The sequence below is a fragment of the Harpegnathos saltator genome, unplaced genomic scaffold (genome assembly GCF_003227715.2).
Source record: "Harpegnathos saltator strain DR-91 unplaced genomic scaffold, Hsal_v8.6 scaffold20, whole genome shotgun sequence".
Lineage (NCBI taxonomy): Eukaryota > Metazoa > Arthropoda > Insecta > Hymenoptera > Formicidae > Harpegnathos > Harpegnathos saltator.
In genome coordinates, this window is record NW_020229984.1 from 454,715 (window position 1) to 472,123 (window position 17,409).

General features: G+C 53.0%; 1 protein-coding gene across 8 annotated transcripts in view; it reads right to left on the reverse strand.

The window, feature by feature from the left end:
* The window catches only part of dlg1 (MAGUK family member discs large 1), a 284,519-nt gene that overhangs the window by 201,379 nt on the left and 65,731 nt on the right, over positions 1-17,409 (reverse strand). For 7 of the 8 annotated variants that reach the window (XM_011153800.2, XM_011153806.2, XM_011153803.2 and 4 more), the window contains exons 3-4: positions 13,376-13,477; positions 5,691-5,867 (exon numbers count right to left, since the gene is read on the reverse strand). In XM_011153800.2, coding sequence (XP_011152102.1) covers positions 5,691-5,867; positions 13,376-13,477 — 279 coding nt within the window. The remainder of the gene's footprint in view (positions 1-5,690; positions 5,868-13,375; positions 13,478-17,409) is intronic. The other variant, XM_025297971.1, reaches the window with a different exon arrangement.

Genomic DNA, 17,409 nt, shown 5'->3' on the forward strand with positions numbered 1-17,409 from the left:
AAAAGCTGCGGCCTCGGAAAAGAGTGGCACAAGGTAGTCAATCAAGAGTCACGCCAGAGAGAGAGAGAGAGAGAGAGAGAGAGAGAGAGAGAGAGAGGGAGAGGGCGGGGGGGGAAAGAGAGTCACGAAGTCGCGAGCGCCGCTTTCGTGCCGCGATATCGGACCGCCCGCTTTTTCGTTTCCCATGTACGCGTGTGCTTGCTAAGGACTATAAGACCGACTCTCACGAAGTCTCGATTGATTCGCTCGTATCACGAGAACGCCGTGAGAATGCCGAGCGACGAATATATTCAAGGTAAAAAACATTCCCGCTCTGCGCCTTCGTCCTGCCTCGCCGCGCGCGCTCGTCCGCGATGATCCAATTTCTTCCCGCGACGAAATATGCAAATACGCGGGATTCTCGTTCAGAGGAACTCGCCTCATTCGCGCCTCCCTTCGGCCGATTCCTCATCCGCCTGTATTTGAGAGCGTGACTTCCAAGAGCCATTTGCGGACGCAGTAACAACGTTCGAGCAGCCGTCGAAGAAGACTCGCGTCCGTTGGTAATGTAATTGATTCGAGTGCGGTGTCGTATCGATAGGGAGAGGGGGGGGAGAGAGAGAGAGAGAGAGAGAGAGAGAGAGAGAGAGAGAGAGAGAGAGAGAGAGAGAGAGAAAACAACGAGCCCCTTCCTCCGGCGGATCAATACGCGCGCAGCTGCACGATCGCGAGAGAATAATCGCGATTAGATTGGAAGTTAGAACGCAACACGACACGTGAAGCTGATCACGACACGTGAAGCTGATGGCGACACGCGCCGCGCGTGCAAAGGCGGAATTAAACGCACGTAAGCCGCCAATGTCGCGGCAACGGGTCTAATTTTGTCGCGCAAGTTTATAGCAGGTCGCGCCAAACACCGCGCGGGCGGCTGATTCGCGAACGTACTTTCCTCGTGCTTGCCGCGTTTTTACCGCACCGCGCCTTATGAAATTATTATCGCCCGATTATCGCGGGCGTCCGTTGCGAGAAAGAAGTAACTCTCTAAAGGAATGAAGCGAGAACTGCAAAGTTCGCTCGATTAACGCTCGATCGGCGGTGCAGTCCGCTCGACGAGAGAGAGAGAGAGAGAGCTAAATGTCAAGGCGAGGGTAGGAACCGACGAGAGATTACGTGCGGTGCGCGCAAGAGACGAAAATTGCGAGCGCACGCGATTTTGAAATAATCATCTAAATGTGCCTAGTCTGCGCGAGCGCAGGGGATATTCCGCCGTGCGAGCCGCGTCGTAGACGGCCGGCTAGTCGGAGTGGCCGAGGTAAATGTCAAGTAGAACCCGAGCACAGCGCCGCATGCCGAGAGTTCGTTGCACCGTAATCGCGACTCGCCGGGCCGGCGGCGACACGCACCGTATACACATTAATCAGCAGTTTTGCGATTGCACAGCGCAGGCAGGTGAGAATCGCGGCGGAAATCTTGCCTCTCGCACTCGAGATTCACGCGTACGAGCGCGCGCGCGCCGCGCCGCGCCGCGCCGCGCCGCCTGTGGAGGCAAATTCCACGTGTGACGCGTGCATCCCGGAGGATGAAATTTTTATGCTACTTAATTATGAGCGAGGATTAGAGAAACCGCTCGGCGCGCCTACGCGCCGCCGCCTTTCGTCTCTCTTGACGCGTAATCTCGAAGGACATCGAGCGATTCCGCGCGTAGCAGCGCAGCAGCGACTTAAAAGTCGGATCTCGTGCCTGCGGGAAAGCGAGTTTTATCGTCGTCGAACGTTTCGCTGACCGAGTAACGTCAGAAGTAACCGGAGGCGGTATCTGGGTCACCCTAGGTCACGCGGAGGACGCGGAGCATCCGGCGGAATTGTACGCGGAGAAGAAACGAGGAGCAAGTGGAGCATGTTCGACCGTGTCCGACCGTCATCCGCCTTAATCCTTTCGGACTTTAAGCCATCAGTTTCTCGTCATGTCCTTTGTAATATTTTAACGGGGGCTTACGACTCCACTCGCTACGCTCGCAAGCCGCGCATCCGCTCAGCTTCTCGGCAATACTTGGCGCGTCATCTTCGACCGTGGCGAATTCACAAGCGCCGAGCTTTCGGCAAGGCTACTCGACCGCTTGTCGTTTTGTGAATAAACTTTGCAACCCATGCGCCCTCGGTTTGCGATTATTTCGATATATCTGTCGGGGAAAGGTTCCTTCAACATTTTCTGCCGCGACGCAATTAACGCAAAGTGAAACACGCTTCGGTGAAATCGCCTCGCGCGCGAGAAGGGTCACGCAATTTCCGCGAGCGAGTTCGCGCGCTCCGAGGTCGATTCGCGGAATATTCCTTCACCTGGCCCGCCGATCCGCCGCGAATATCGAGCAAGTTCGACACGTAAGAAACGTGCCGATAAATCACGAGAGCGAACGAGCGGGTGGGCAGGAGGGAAGAAAGAACGGAAGGACGAAAGAGAAAAGGAAAGATAGGAAAAAAGAAAAAGCGAAAGGTCATGCACATGAGACAGAGGCCGGGAGGGAAGAAGAAGGTTACGGAAAATACAATACGACATTTGTCCATCGTCTCTCGCTGGAACGAAATAATATTACCGCACCGTGCGCGCGATGGATAGATACGCCGTCGTGTTGAGATCGGACGATGGGGACGGTGGATGATTTATCGCGCGACGTAAATTACGTACAACGTTGAAATGACTTTCCCAGCGTGCGCTGGAGTTCTGGAGCAGCTACCTTCGTGTTAGCGGTGTTCCTCGCGCTTCGAGCGGTTAAAAACTGGGTTTTTAGCGAGCGCTCGATCGCGGAATCGCCCGCGTTTTCCCGCGAACTTGCGACACGACGCGGAGGGAACTCGTTAATCAAGCGAGCATTTTCACCGAACAGATATCCACGCGCGTTCGCTCGGATAATGTCATTTTAACGAAATGTCATTGATATTTAGCCAAGTGGAATTCGGGACACGTGCACATGTCGAGCGCGCGCGCGCATCCCTCAAATCGGGGTTGTTGCACTTTGGACGCGAGCGCGACGTAGCCCGGTGTACACGGTGTAAGTTTCTGGACCGAATATTTTCACATGGATGCACTCGCACTCTTCCGCGCGATAGCGCGATAGGAGGACTGCGTTAAAGTTGCGCGAGTGCACCTCAAGTGCGCGAAGTAACTAAATTCCCGACGTGAGGTGCGAGTCGATTCGATACGAAGGGGAAATAAGAATACGTCGAATTCGCGCGCTCGCACGAATCGGAACTGCACTTACCGAGTCGAGTCTTTTTACGTTCTTTTTCTTTTTTTCACGCGGGAACGTGCGGCCGAAAGCCTCGGGGAACGCTGTCGCGGAATGCGACCGTGCTCTTCTTGTCATCGACAGTCGTTGTTTACCGAACAGGAGGAGTGGGAGAGAGAGACAGAGAGAGAGAGAGAGAGAGAGAGAGAAGGCAAACAACAGCGAATTTCAGTGAGCGCTGCGACGAGTCGATCGATGAGTCGCGATCGCTAATTAACACCGCGGACGGCTTGAAATTTCGCGCGCGCAGTCTTGCACTTTGCAACCGCCGCGCGTCTGTGCATAATTCATATTTAACGATCCTCTCCGTGGCGACGCAACGAATTCAAATTCAATACACATCGATCGTTCCGCACGGTGAATTTCTTGCGCGATCGTGCGTCGAGTATTCGCTGCGGATTTCGACCGGAGTCCCGGTGCGGGTTCCTCGCACCGTAATTTGCTATACGTGAGAATTTTCCTCAAGAACAAAGAGAGAGGGAGACAGAAGAAAAAGGAACAAGGAAATCTCACGATACAGCGGGAATACTTTCGGCGTTCCCGAATCCCCATCGAGAATCACCCCAGCGAAAAAGAACGCTAAACCTCACGTTGCGTACGGAACGTCGTATAAAAAAAGATACAGCGCGCGACATCCGATCGAGGAGCATCCAATCGCAAAGGAAAGAAGGCCCCGGTGCCGGTGGAAAAACAAAAATTCCATCATGGTGAAATCTCAATTTAACGGGACGAGGAGAAGGGTGCGGGGGCATTATCTCGCACATTTTCCCGTAATTCAAAGTACGCGATCGTCAGCACAACACGACCAGCCGGTCCAGCCCGGCGCGGCGCGGCGGCGGCGACGCAATAACGGCCGCGCGCATGTCGAATTAATTAACCTAATTCCCGAATTAGTTATACACGAGCGCGAGGGAGAGAGAGGCTATCGTTTTGATCGCGTGCAATTACGGCATCGCGTATATAGCCGTCGGCGTATCCGGGCGCTAGCTCTGGTCGGCTGGCGCGGCGGGCCGGTCACCCGGCGGGCGCAATTAGACGAGCGCGAGGGCGATCCGCGGACGTGCACTCTCTCTTCAGCGATCCGCGGCTCGCGACACCAACCGGTCCCGGCGTTATCGACCGGCCGGCCGGCCGGGGCGCAACGGCAGAAGGGCGAAAAAACAGGAAAGAAAAAAGAAAACATCGCGCGTCCCCGCGCGCGCGAGAACCGCGAGAGCCGGCGGCCGGGTAGATCAATAAGCGCCTTTCGGTTTTTCGCACGAGTCCAAGGACGCGCGTCCCCCGACGCGGGAAACACCCCCTCGCTCGCCTTTTCCGCCGTCCGGGGCAAGAGCACACTTTTCGTACCTCCGTCCGTCATCCGCCGCGCGCGCGCGCGCGCGCGATTCCCGACGCGATCGGCTGTGCGCGACGCACCGCACTGGCCGGCGCCGCGACCGAGTCGAGCACCGAGGCCGCCCCCGTCGTCTCCCTCGTGGCTGTCCGGCACGACCGCCGACGAGCTGCAAAGTCGCGGCCGAACTGCTTTGTCCACGTGTTGCGGCCGACGGGCACGCGGTAATACAGACCTCGATCTTACCACGTGACAGACCGTGGCGAAATCGCGCGGCCTCCCCGAGAATCCCAACGCCGCTGCCGCTTACCGTGTCTCTGCCCTCTGATGGAGGGCGCGTCAAGCTGCACCAGGGGGTAGTTCGGAGCGTTAGCGTTTCTCGGTTATTCCGTTTCCACCAACGACGTCGCGGTTGGACCTTGACCTGAGGTCTTTAGGTCAGACCAAAGTGTCAGATAGATGTTCGTACAAACGGCCAAACCAGATTAGCACCGGTCAGAGTGGACCTCAATGGGATTCACGGGGGACGCCAGTCCTGATCTTTGGGCAGTCTCGACGATCGTTGCAATCGCGACTTCACTCGAAGAGACACTCGACACACATCGGCTGCGCGTAAGTCCCCCGCGAGCTCTTCGTCGGACGATTACGGCACTCGGTAACGTGGAAGGTCTGTCGCCCGGCCGTTACCAACCGCACGAGAGAGGCTTGCTTCTATCGATTTCGCGGTAAGGGTGAGTATCTTCAGGGGGGAAACCGTAGGTGGCGAGCATTTCGTGCTCATGAGCGCATGCGCCGGTCGGTCGCTCCTCGCGAGTAACGGAGGTTGCGAATCTCAACGGCGAGTTTCAACCCTTACTTGAGCACGAGTCAAGAGCGACAGACGGGCTCGGCCGTCGGGATTACTGCGTGAAGCAGAGGCTTCGAGTAGTCCCTCAGATAACATACGTCGAGCGACCTCGGTCTCTACTCCCCCCCCACCCTGTTCGCTCTTTCTTTTCCCTCCCGATACATGTCGTTGAACTACACGGCGAACGTCGCGCGCTGCACACGCATCCGTATATATGCGTATATATGCTGGGAACATTGAACACTTACCTTGTTGAGCGCCTCGTGGCCGATGTGCTGGGTGCCGTCGGGGTGGAGGATGCGGTCGACCGAGTTCGGTCTGGGGACTCCATCCAGCTGTGCCGCTTCTTTTAGCTGAGGTGGCGACGGCGGCGGTGGCAGCTGTTCCTCCGCTCCTGCGTTATCATATCTCTTCTCATATGTCTTCTGCAACAGAGAAACGATCCCATAATTGTTATCGCGCGCATTGTTGCCGGTCGATTCGCGGCGCAAGTCGCGGAAGCGGAAACGCGCCACGATAAGCGAGTCAAAGCGCGAATCACGCGTCTATCTCATTTTGGACGCGTTATCGCGTGACGTTGAAAAATCCGCCGACAGAAAAATAGGAAGAAAGAGAGAGAGAGAGAGAGAGAGAGAGAGAGAGAGAGAGCTCTCTCGCGCTCGCGCCTCTCGTCGATCTTACCCAACACTGATTCTCCAAAACTTCCAAATCTTTCCTCCCTTTCCTGAACGCAAAATCCTTCGCTCCTCGCTGCTGCGGTCTAATCCCGTCTTACGGTGTTTGCTGGGACTTACGTGATTCCAACAGCAGCAGCGGCGGCGGCGGCGGCGGTAACATCCGCAAATACTCCCGCCGGCGTTTTCGGTATTACGCGAAATCGCATTATTAGCGGCGCGCTCGTTGGGCGTACCCGGCGAGCTGGTGTGTCGCTTCGCTCTCCTGCGCCTTCGTATTTTCGCTGGCACGGCGAACATGTAATCACTGAATCGACGTCTTGAGTGACGTACAATCGACACCCAGTCTATCATCGTGTAAAACAGCCCGCGGGGAGGTGGAGGCGGGGGTGTAGGAGAGATGCGATATATTTGGAGGATATATATTTTTCAGTGCGCGCTGTCTGTCAAAGTCAACTCGATGCTCGTTGCGCAAATTTCAACCGAGCTAGCGCTGCTATATTATATTAAGGGACAAGAGGAGAGACGAGAGAGAGAGAGAGAGAGAGAGAGAGAGAGAGGGGAGAGGAGGGCAGAAGACGAATAGATACGTGTGAAAGATTTGCTATGTGCGCTTCGTTAATTCTGAAAACCATCGTCGAAATTTTTAGTATAAAATCATACTCTCGAGAGCGTTATCCAATGCATATTTAAATATTTCATTTCCATGCGTTCGAATATAATTTTCCCCCGCGTGCTCGTCACCCCGCGGGGTTTACAGTTACGTATTCGCACCGAAAATGTGTCGAAAATAATATGTTTCTGCTCGTATTATTCATAATTATAGCTTTTCTCTGCCGCCTCTCTCCCCTCCTACTCTCTCTCTCTCTCTCTCTCTCTCTCTCTCTCTCTCTCTCTCCCCTGCGCATGAAAACGCCATAACCAACTCTCTCCGCCAACGTGACAATTGCTGCGGAAGATTTAGTTTATTCTCACCCCGACGCGAATCCTCAATTTGCACATGATTTAATAATTCCCTCGAGTCTCTCCAATCGCGCGAGCCGAACTTTTCAATTAACGTTCGAACTTTCACGCGGGTTTCGAGCTTTGAGGTGAATTTTCGCGATTCGTTTAAGCCGCCAGTCGCTTTTTGTCGGGGCTGCTCGAACGAGCGCTTTCAATCGAGTATCGCGGGAGCGCCCATCGTCGGCGATCGATACCAATGGAAAAGAGAAACGTCGGGGATATATGTCACGAATCAAATCTTCCTTTTCACTCGCCTCTCGTGTCTCTCCCCGAAAGCGTGTCATAAGTATCGGACTGTCTCTATATTCCACCCTTACTCCTCCGCGAGCGCGCGTGCGCCCTTTATTCCCCCGACAATCGCGCCAGCCATTATTGTCGAGTGTATTCTACGAACACGAATAAAGGCGCTGACAATGACGTTGCAATCGAATGCGCATTAATGCGCCGAGAATCGCGCCGCTCTGCGGTATCGAGAATAATATTCAAAGTGCCGTGTGTCTAGCGAAGCGCATTGATCGCATTAATCGGTTCATTAGCCGCCCCCTCGATAATCTCCGGCGATTGTACGAAAACTATTTCCGTCTCGTCTTTTTTTATTCCTCTCTGCCTCCCGTCAACGTGTGAGCGATGTCTCGAACGAGAAGCGTGGAATCACCTGTCAAGCGATCGTTCCAATTTTTCCGCGAGTAAATCGCCGAGATTCAGAAAGGAAAATATCTCTTGTGGCGCAAGTATTTTTCGCGTCAGCTCCGTTGCGTTTAATAATCCGCGATTCGGCACGGGGATGCTTCGAGCTTAACGGAAGTATCTCATACGCCGCACACGCCGTTCCGACGGCGGAAAAGCTCGCGCAAAAATAGATAATGTTTGGGCGCACCGCATGGCGCCGCAGCGGTGATTCGCGGTGCGGGAGAAGGAAAATTTCAAAGTGATTGAAGCGCTCGCGGGCATCCAAGAATACCAAATACCGGGCGCGTATTGTTTATGGAAAGACCGCAGGCGCGCGCGTGCGAGAGAGAGAGAGAGAGAGAGACGAAGTGGTTAGACTTCCGAGTTTCGAGAGCGAACTCCATCAAACAGTCTATTCCGGAAACGCACCTTTGACGTAACCCTCGGCGCTACATCACCTCGTCGCAATTTATTACCGTGATATGTCGCAAAGTGACGACTTCGCAATATCGCGGTTCTTTCAAAGGAGCGTTTGACAAACGCGCGGGCAAAGCCGATCCTTCGTTTTGCCGATGAAGGTTCTCGAGACGACGGATATCGTTGCTCGAGCTCGCTCGATCGAAAATCGCGGATTTCTTATTTCTTCTCGTTCTTTCTCTCCTTTCCCCTCGCGATAGTGCTCCCTCGGAGGAGCTCCGGCTTTATCAATTTTTTCCACGCCACTTCGCGAAATCGCGCTAAATCGCGCTAAATCGTGCGAGTTGAGGAACGAGGAAAATACGATCGCACCGGACGGATCCGTAACTCAGATCATGTCAATTAATAGAATCCTCCTTCTCGTTTCTTTTCTCCGTCCGCTTCGGAGACGCTGGAGACTCCGGCGAGCTCTCAGAGCGCGGAAATTGTTCCGCACGCGCTGTATTCCCAGGCAAAATTAATGTAAATACGGACACTTTGAAGTCGACGTCGTTAATTTTAACTTCATAAATTTTAAACATGCTTTCAGTCTCGCAAAGTTGCCGGGAAACGGCTTTAACCTTATAAATTTGTAGGAAACGCACACCACGCACACACGCAGTCTCACTATTTAAATTCACATTGGCCCATCGTGCCTGCCTTATGTAGATCCTCTTCGCAAGCTTCACCGCGCGCACTTTCCTCGACGTTCCGTCCAAAGAAACCCAGGAGTTCCCTCCTGCGCGAGTGATTTCCCGGGGAATCCACGACATCGGTGGTCGCGCGGTGGATCGCAATTAACGGCGTTCTGACGAACTCGCTTATATTCGGTCACGAACGAGCCTCGGAGTGCTTTTCGGGCACGCTCGACTTTCGAGTTCGATACAGAGGGAGGACGTCGGCGTCGGTACTGCTGTGAAAACGACTCGCGACGTTGGTATCAATAGCGTTTCGACGCTCCGGATGAAGGCGTCGCCGTCTAATTTCGACTTTTCGGCGTTTCCGCGATCGAGCGCCCCGGCGGCTGACGTTTTTGTGGTCTCTCCCCTCTCTCTCTCTCTCTCTCTCTCTCTCTCTCTCTCTCTCATTCTCCCCCTGACTGAGCCATCTTTTTTGTTTCTCGTCACCCCCAAGCGTGTCCGAAATTAAGAGCTCCGGTGATTAATCGCCGTCACACGCTGTTTATGCATTCGATGAGAGTCGCGACATTTATTTCGCGGGGCTCGCACAACCGTCATTAATTCCGGTCTCTGCAACGCGGCGCGCGAGGTCGCGTTAAACGTTATATTCTCAGACAATGGCGACGCTATAGCGATTCGAGATCGACGCTACCCGTAGAGACTGTGTCCGCGCGCGGTGTGCAAATTTACGCGCCGGTCTGATTAAACTCTCGCTTGATTAAACTTCACGCCGCGAGCAGTTTCTAGAAATCGCGTTTTGGACGGGCGATAATTTGTAGCCTCGTGGTTACACCGCGGTCGCTGTGCGCGCTCTCTCGTGCGCGCCGAGTTTTCGTTCCCGGAGAAGACGCGGTTCCCCCCCCCCGCTCCCTCTCCCCCGCGGTGCAGCCGCACGCGTTCCCCGATCGAATCGCCCGTGAAATTTTACAAATTAGTTTCGCCTAGCCCGTGACATTTTGCGACCTCGCTCGGTCGCGACGGACGGCCGACCCACACCTGTGTGACGTCGATGCGCACGTGTGTTCATTCTTTGTCGCTACAATACTCCCTGATTAATTCCTAACGGTTGGGCGAAAACATCGAGCGATGGATATGGAGAATGGCCGTATGGTGGGCGCGTATCCACGGCTTGATTAAGCGGCGATCAATAATAAAATTCCGTTAATGGATATTTGTCAGGAGTCGTAAAAGCGAACGCTTCGATCGCGATGGATTAAACAAAACCAAAGCGGCGCGCCATTCTCGGCAGTTAATCAGGTTCCCCAAATCAAACAGAATGCATTATATACCGCGACCGCTTCGGGGGCAGTCCGCCGCACCCACTGCTTTCGGGTTCAAGCAGCCTCGCCTCGCGCGGCTTATTCGTAAACAAGCGGGGCCGCAAAACGGCATCAGTAATGGCCGGTATGCTGATTTTCGTTACAATTTACAAATTGAATCGTCGCCACCGCCGCCGTCACGTCGCCGGCGTATATGCGATACTACAACGATGACAACGACGACAACGACGGTTTCGCCGCCAGCAACTTACTCCTTCGATTAAACCCCCGGCCTCGCGGCGGCGAATCACGCGCGATTCCCGACCTCCGAACAACCCCCGGGGAATATTCACCCCCCGACGGTGGCGGCTGTTTCATTTATCATTCGACCGCGATCGCGTCGCGGCCGCCTCGCTATCGAGACTTGGACGAGTTACTCTCACGGGCGCAACAATACGCGAAATAGCCTCGTGCAGGTTAATTAACCGTCATGCGCAGGTCTGCGCGCGCGCGGGTCTTTTCACGTGAGCTTCATGGCCGTTTCATTCGGCGAATCGAATGTCCATTACGAGCACAATGCCGCGGCACAATGCCGCGGCCCCGCGGCTTCGAGGAACCGCGCTCCGAGAACTCGATGGGAAGAACGTGAGGAGATAATCGAGGAGTACGGATCGTGTCTTGAAACGAAGCGAAGAATTGTGCGCGCGCCTCGGCGGGCCTCGCCATAACGACGCGCCATAGCGAGAGAGAGAGAGAGAGAGAGAGAGAGAGAGAGAGAGAGAGAGAGAGAGAGAACGAGGGCCGAGGACCAGCCGGGAAATTACAATCTGCGCTTGACGTCGAGCGAAATTCATTTCCGCGCTTACAGTCAGCCGCGCGCGTTTTCGGTAAAAAGCTCCGGCGAACGAATATACTCTCTTCGGCCTGAAGCGTTGAGCTAAGCTCCTTTGAAGCGTCGCGACGCGGAGAAGCTGAGGGAGAACGCAACCCTGTGTGCTCGTATTGATTGCGAGAGCGAAAGAAGAGAAGAAAAACAGCGGTCACGCTCTCGGACCGGCGCGCCGGTCCTGATTCGTTAGCTATTAACCAACAATAGTTCAGCGTGATCCTGCGAAATGTTGCGTTAATCGTGATGCGGATAGTAAGACGAACAGGGAGAAAACAGAAAATCTAATCACCCCATCTCCACAGAGGTAACTGGAACGTTACTTCGAGCATACCACGCATTTGCGCCATGCAATCGCGTAGAACACTGGTAACGGCGGCACTGTGTCAACAAATTTTGATGAACTTTTCATTCTTGTCTCTAGTAATATCTATAAAAATAATATTTGGACGGGAGAGAGCGCCCGATGAAAATCATTTCGCACCGGTTTGAAAATTGTTGACGGTGGTATCGGTAAAAACCCAATTCATCGAGTATTCATTCGTCGGGATTTACATACGTACGCACGCGGCGGCGCGCATATCCATCTCGCTTTTTCACGCGGGACGAGAGCGAGAGACGCGCGATAGATATGCATTAAATCGACATTTTTATTTTCATGCTGAAAACGATTCGTTCGGCCGGCTGCTACTCGAACGGACAAGTACGGTAACGGGAACTACGACACGGCGGATAGATTTAAGTGGTAATAAAAATTCGGCCGCTGTGCCGCCACCGCCACCGCCACCGCCGCCGACATACAGGATTTTTCAGCAGCGCGCGTTTCCACGCGGCGCACATGTAAATGTACGCGAGCTTACACTCGATTGCACGACGGAAATAAAATTTTTCGAACCGGCCATTTCGTGTTATTCCCGAGTGCGTCGCGAGTTGCTATTATATTTCGATATTTATATAAAACACCACACGCGTTATTGTTCCGCTTCGAAATTCAAGCAGCTGGAACTTCCGTTATAATGACGCGTTACACACACATTCGTGCGTCGTTTTAGCCAGCGGCTGAGTGTGAGAGAGAACAAGAGAGAGAGAGAGAGAGAGAGAGAGAGAGAGAGAGAGAGATGACACGTTTGCAAGGAATTTCCCTTTTAGGGAACATATCTCTTTCGAACGATTAGGGTTGATGGCAAATGCTCGTGAACAGCTATCGAACTTAAGATCCTTATGAGATTTTAAAAGGGACCTTTGAAGCTAGGCACATCGAGATTCATCAGATTCGATGCGTAGACTCGCGTTCCACAAGACTAGTTACGCGAGAGATCATACAAAGTGATCCCGTCGTCTATCTCGGCTAGTTTATTCGCCGACAACGTGAAATCTGGCCTGCGCGAGTCGAGAATTAGTCGGAGATGTGACTAGAATGGAAATGACTACGTGAGGAAGAGACTTTGCTGATAAAGTGCCATTCTGATTAAACCTGACAATGCATAAATCATACGCACCGTCGATCCGTACTCCCTTCATTATATGATACATTATTTTCCGATCACATGAAAAAAATTCAATGTTTGTGCCGATATTTCGCCAAGTGGAGAGCTGCGAGAGGATCGAGAGAAGGGGCTTGTTAGATTCAACAAAGTCTGAGAACACCAATCAATCGACCCGTCGACTTTGAGGCGCTCTCGCTCGCGAAGCGCGTTATCGACATGCGCGAGCAAACTCGCGAAAATAGTTTGAGGTTGTGAGCGAATTCTGAGCCGTGCCGCCACGAATCTTTCGAGAGTGAGCGAGCTGGTAAGCCAGGGATCTTCACCCAGGTGTACATTCAGCTACAGAGAACGGGCTTACCGTCGCGGACGTTCGCAGACGGACAATCATTACCAAGCCGCGCGTCGTTACCGGATCTCCAGCTTCCGCTGTACATTTTTTACTTACGCATGCACCGGTCGATGACGACACGTCATCTCCCTCCCCCTTGCTCCTCGCGTACTCTACGAGATGGACGGAGTCGTTGACGCCGGGTTCGCGATCGTTAATTAATTAAAACGGCCCTCAGACGTGGCCTCGAAGCGAAAAAACAACTCGCTTCGAGAGTGCGCACCGTGTTTCACACTTGGCTAATGTTAAAAACGTCGTTTCATTTTTTAATCCTGTTAAGGGTTTGCTGCGTTTATCTCCTTTTCGTACGTGATTTTAGCGAGGCGAGTTTTAGTTCGGGACGAGAAACGCAGAGAAAGGACTCGCGTTAGCCTGGCGCGTTTTCAAACAGCCGCAGTTTACACTTTCACAATTTGCACGTTTACGAACCTGAGTCTCGTCTACGGGGCCTGGAACATCGGGACTGGCCGACCTGCGGCTGTAAATGTTCGACAGAGTCTGGGTCAACGGCAAGGCGGAGGCTGGACCATCCTGAAACGATCACATCATCTGAAAAACATAGCGTCGTGTCTCGCCGACGTGGGAAACGCGCGTCGCCGAGTCGTTTCCGCTGCCGAATGGTTCTTTCGAACCTTCGAGCGACACGGTTCAATTTCTCGACCAATTTCTGCGAGCGAGAGAAAGAGAGTGACAGGTAGAAAAAGAGAGAGAGAGAGAGAGAGGCAACGTGCTTCTCTCATTCTCCAAGACAGATACGGAGAGCCGCGCGCGGAAGTGAGAGGTCGCGATCTCTGTCTGGAGAAATTAATAACGTGAAATCTCGCCGGTAGCTGACAGTGGAGCGTCATGAAGCGATGAAAAAACAAAGTGAGCTTACCGTGGATTCTGGCATCGAGCCGTTTACCAGCAGATATTTTTGCTCTAACAAGACCGCTCGGCCGAATTTCCGTGTTATAAAAGTCACGACGTAGAGCCACCCTACTCGAGCGTCAAACTCTTGACATCATAGGAGAGGACTTGGGAAAGAGAAAGAGGAGCTATCGGGTCTTCCTAACGCCGCGGGGGGGGGAGGGGGGAGGGGGCCGCCTCCGGTTGCTCGAATGTGGGATCGATCGCAATGGAACGCACGCGTCTCCTCGTAGATGAGGTAGCACGGCAGGAAATAAAGTTGCGAGATGCAAGGTCAATTACGCGGTCAGACCGGAGCGAGGCGGGCCGGGCCGAACGATGTCGGCAGGCAGCGCGTTGGCAGCGTGCTAAACGAGCCAAACGGAATTATTCATGGCGAACTTTCGATGCGCAGCTGCGTTTAACATCCGACGCGCCGCTTTATCTTCTCCGGTGCAAACGGGCAGGAGAGGTCTCCCCTTTATTAAATATGCATCGCGACTATCGTCCTCGGAATTCGTTTGTTCTTCCCCGGCTGGCGTCGTCGTCCGACACGTATCGACCCGGCGCGCGCGCCGCGCTCCCGACTCGCAACTGGCCGCATTTTTTATTTACAGCGGCCGCTGGGATAAAGAACGGCGCATTCCGCTTTAAAACACACGCGGGCGTGGGGTATACTTACAATTATTACACCGACGACGAGTACGCGCGAGGAAACGTCCGGCGGTTTATAGAGAGAGAGAGAGAGAGAGAGAGAGAGGTGGAATGAAAAGAGGGAATTTTTAATCATTCTCGTCGCCAGTTGAGCAATAATTAAGTGGATTGCTAATTAGCTAATTACATCGGCGGTGCACAAACAATCGCGCAAGTAGACACGGGCGGTCTCGTAAAGTTTAAGTAATGGAGTTCAAAGTTAGCGGACACGCGAGGTCGTGGGACTATTTTTAAGCTCCCGCCGATTGTTGAGTGGACTCGCGGATTTGTACACACACACACACACACACACACATACACCTGAGTAACTGAGAAAAGACGTTGCTCCGAAGGAACGAAGCGCCTTCGACGCGCGATATTTTTGGCATTAATAACGCCTTGTCCGAGCGCATCGCGAACGATATAAATAAAACTGCCGGACGTCTCGCGGAAATAGCGCGGCTTATATTCCCACCTAGCCTCCAATATAGAGCATATCAGATAAAATTGAAAAGTAACGCGTGCACTAATATTTTATGTCCCACGGGCGCGCTCTCATACGTTATAACGGAGGTTGCATATACACATGTACGTGCACATATGTATAAAACACCCCGAAGCGAGTAGTTTTACTTTTGCCGCGCGCGAGATGTACAATTTCGCAGCCGCGCGCGCGCGAGCCAACACGGGTATCCATTCCACCGCGTCAAACTCCGCGCAAACGTCGTGTGTACCCAAGAATATTTATCGAATATTTAAGATACGCCGTAACGCTCGCCCGTAATATTCGCGTCTCAGCTAGCCGGCGCGCGATACCGCTGAATATCAAATTAGACGCATCGCAATTCCTCGTGCCGTCAGCCAGATGTACACGGAGGGGAACATACGCAGCGCGCGCTTCCGTTAACGAGTTGCAAAAAGTAGCCGCGCGAAATTGCTTTCCCTCGGCGGCGGCCGCCGTACATTCCCGTGCGCGAGAACGCGCGTATTTTCGTTGTAATAAATTTTTTTTTCGCAGATTACCGCGATTACATCCCGGATGTTGCCTTGCATACCGGATTAATATGTCGTTGTCGGATAATGGGCTCGCGCGGAGCCAGCCAGTCCGGTTCCGCGGCACCCTCGAAAGCGCTCAACATTCGGATCGCCCCGTGGAAAGGAATTCGCGGAGATTAATCCGCGCACGCGCGCGCGCGAGTTATAATGTACGCAAACGATAATGGCGGATGAGTGCGTTCTCTCGATTATACCCGTCGGCTATTGCGTCCCGATTTTATGATCGTCGCAATATGCACCGTGCCGATAATAGAGAATAATCCACCAGCCGCGCGCGCGTTCCACGGCTGAGCGACTGAAGCCGAATGGTATCATACCCGGACCGGCCGATTCGATGAAAATCTATGCCGATACCGTCGATCATTATCGCGTCGCGCGCGTTCCGGAAACTACCGCGTCGCTGTCGCTAAAAGCCAACCGTCCGGTTGGCGCACAATAACAGCCTGCAGCCGAATATTCCAGGGGTTCGCGAGCCATTCCCCCCGCTGACGCAGTAAATCCCGGCATCGTGCGCGTACCTCGCGGTCCATTCGTCATATTTAATGCGTCGTTTTTAAACCGGCGAGAAAAAGGGCGCGAAAACCGTGCGGTTTTTCCGAGCGGAACGGCCAACCGAACGTCGGCCGACGCGCTGATACTCGCGAATATTTCCTCCCCCTTTTGTCTCTCTCTCTCTCTCTCTCTCTCTCTCTCTCTCTCTCTCTCTCTCTCTCTCTCTGTCTGTCTCTGTCGAAAATATTTACATGTTTATGGCACGTTCTCTTCCTCCTCCGCGTTTACCACTTATCGTCACGGTAGCATCGTAACAAAGTGTTTCATCAGGCGCGACGATTTCTTACCGCGACGCACATGATACACCGTCTTGCTATTGTATTAAATGCGTATCGCGGATGTGAGAATTTCACAAGGATTCCACCTTACGCGCCTTAGCGTTCGGCTTGCTCATGTACGCGGCGAACGCGTACGTCGTAACGACGTAACACACGTACACATCACATATCTGACCATGACGTGGCGCGTAACCGCTGGCGCGCCTCGACATGTCAAGTTACGTACAGGCGACAACTGCGTGACAACAGCTGATGCGAAGCAACGGAGTGCATTTACGAGGCATCACGGGGATTATACCGACGCCCTTCGGCTACATGAGAGAGAAGGAGATTAAGTGTGTGTGTGTGTGTATATTAAATATATATTTATATATGTAACTCACACTCGCATCACACTCTGCATCACACTCGCCAAATATTTCACATCTGACTCGTCTCACGCGTCGGAAGAATGCATTGGCCACGTTTGACGTTTGACGTTTGACGCAAATTTAGCATAATTGGTGGAGCCATATGTGAAAATTTGACGCTCGCGAGTTATTGGACTTGGTCGAGCGGACTATAATTAAGTGGCATAAATTAAAAGCCACTGTATTAGATTCGGCTAGCCGCAGTGCAGCAGTTATGAACTGTCATAAATTAATTAGCGCTATATAAATAAATAGAGTAATTGATCGTAACAAGGGCGAAAGCATCGTGTAGCATAGCACAGCATAGCGTCGCGTCGTCGCATCGCATCGTCGCTCGCAGTATTGTTGCCAGACCACGACTTGTTTGTGCATTTATTAATTCACACCGCTTCCGCGTTATTAATACAAACAGCCGGCCCGTCAACAAATTTTCACCGCGATAATAATTACGCGAACGGCGTATCCGTTTCGCGCGAGGTGCTGGCGCGCGCGCTCTCGTATCCTCCCGCAGAATCAATGAAACAGTTTATTATTATTTAAACTTTATTAATTTTAGCGAATAAAACATTGAAGTAATTTTTTATTG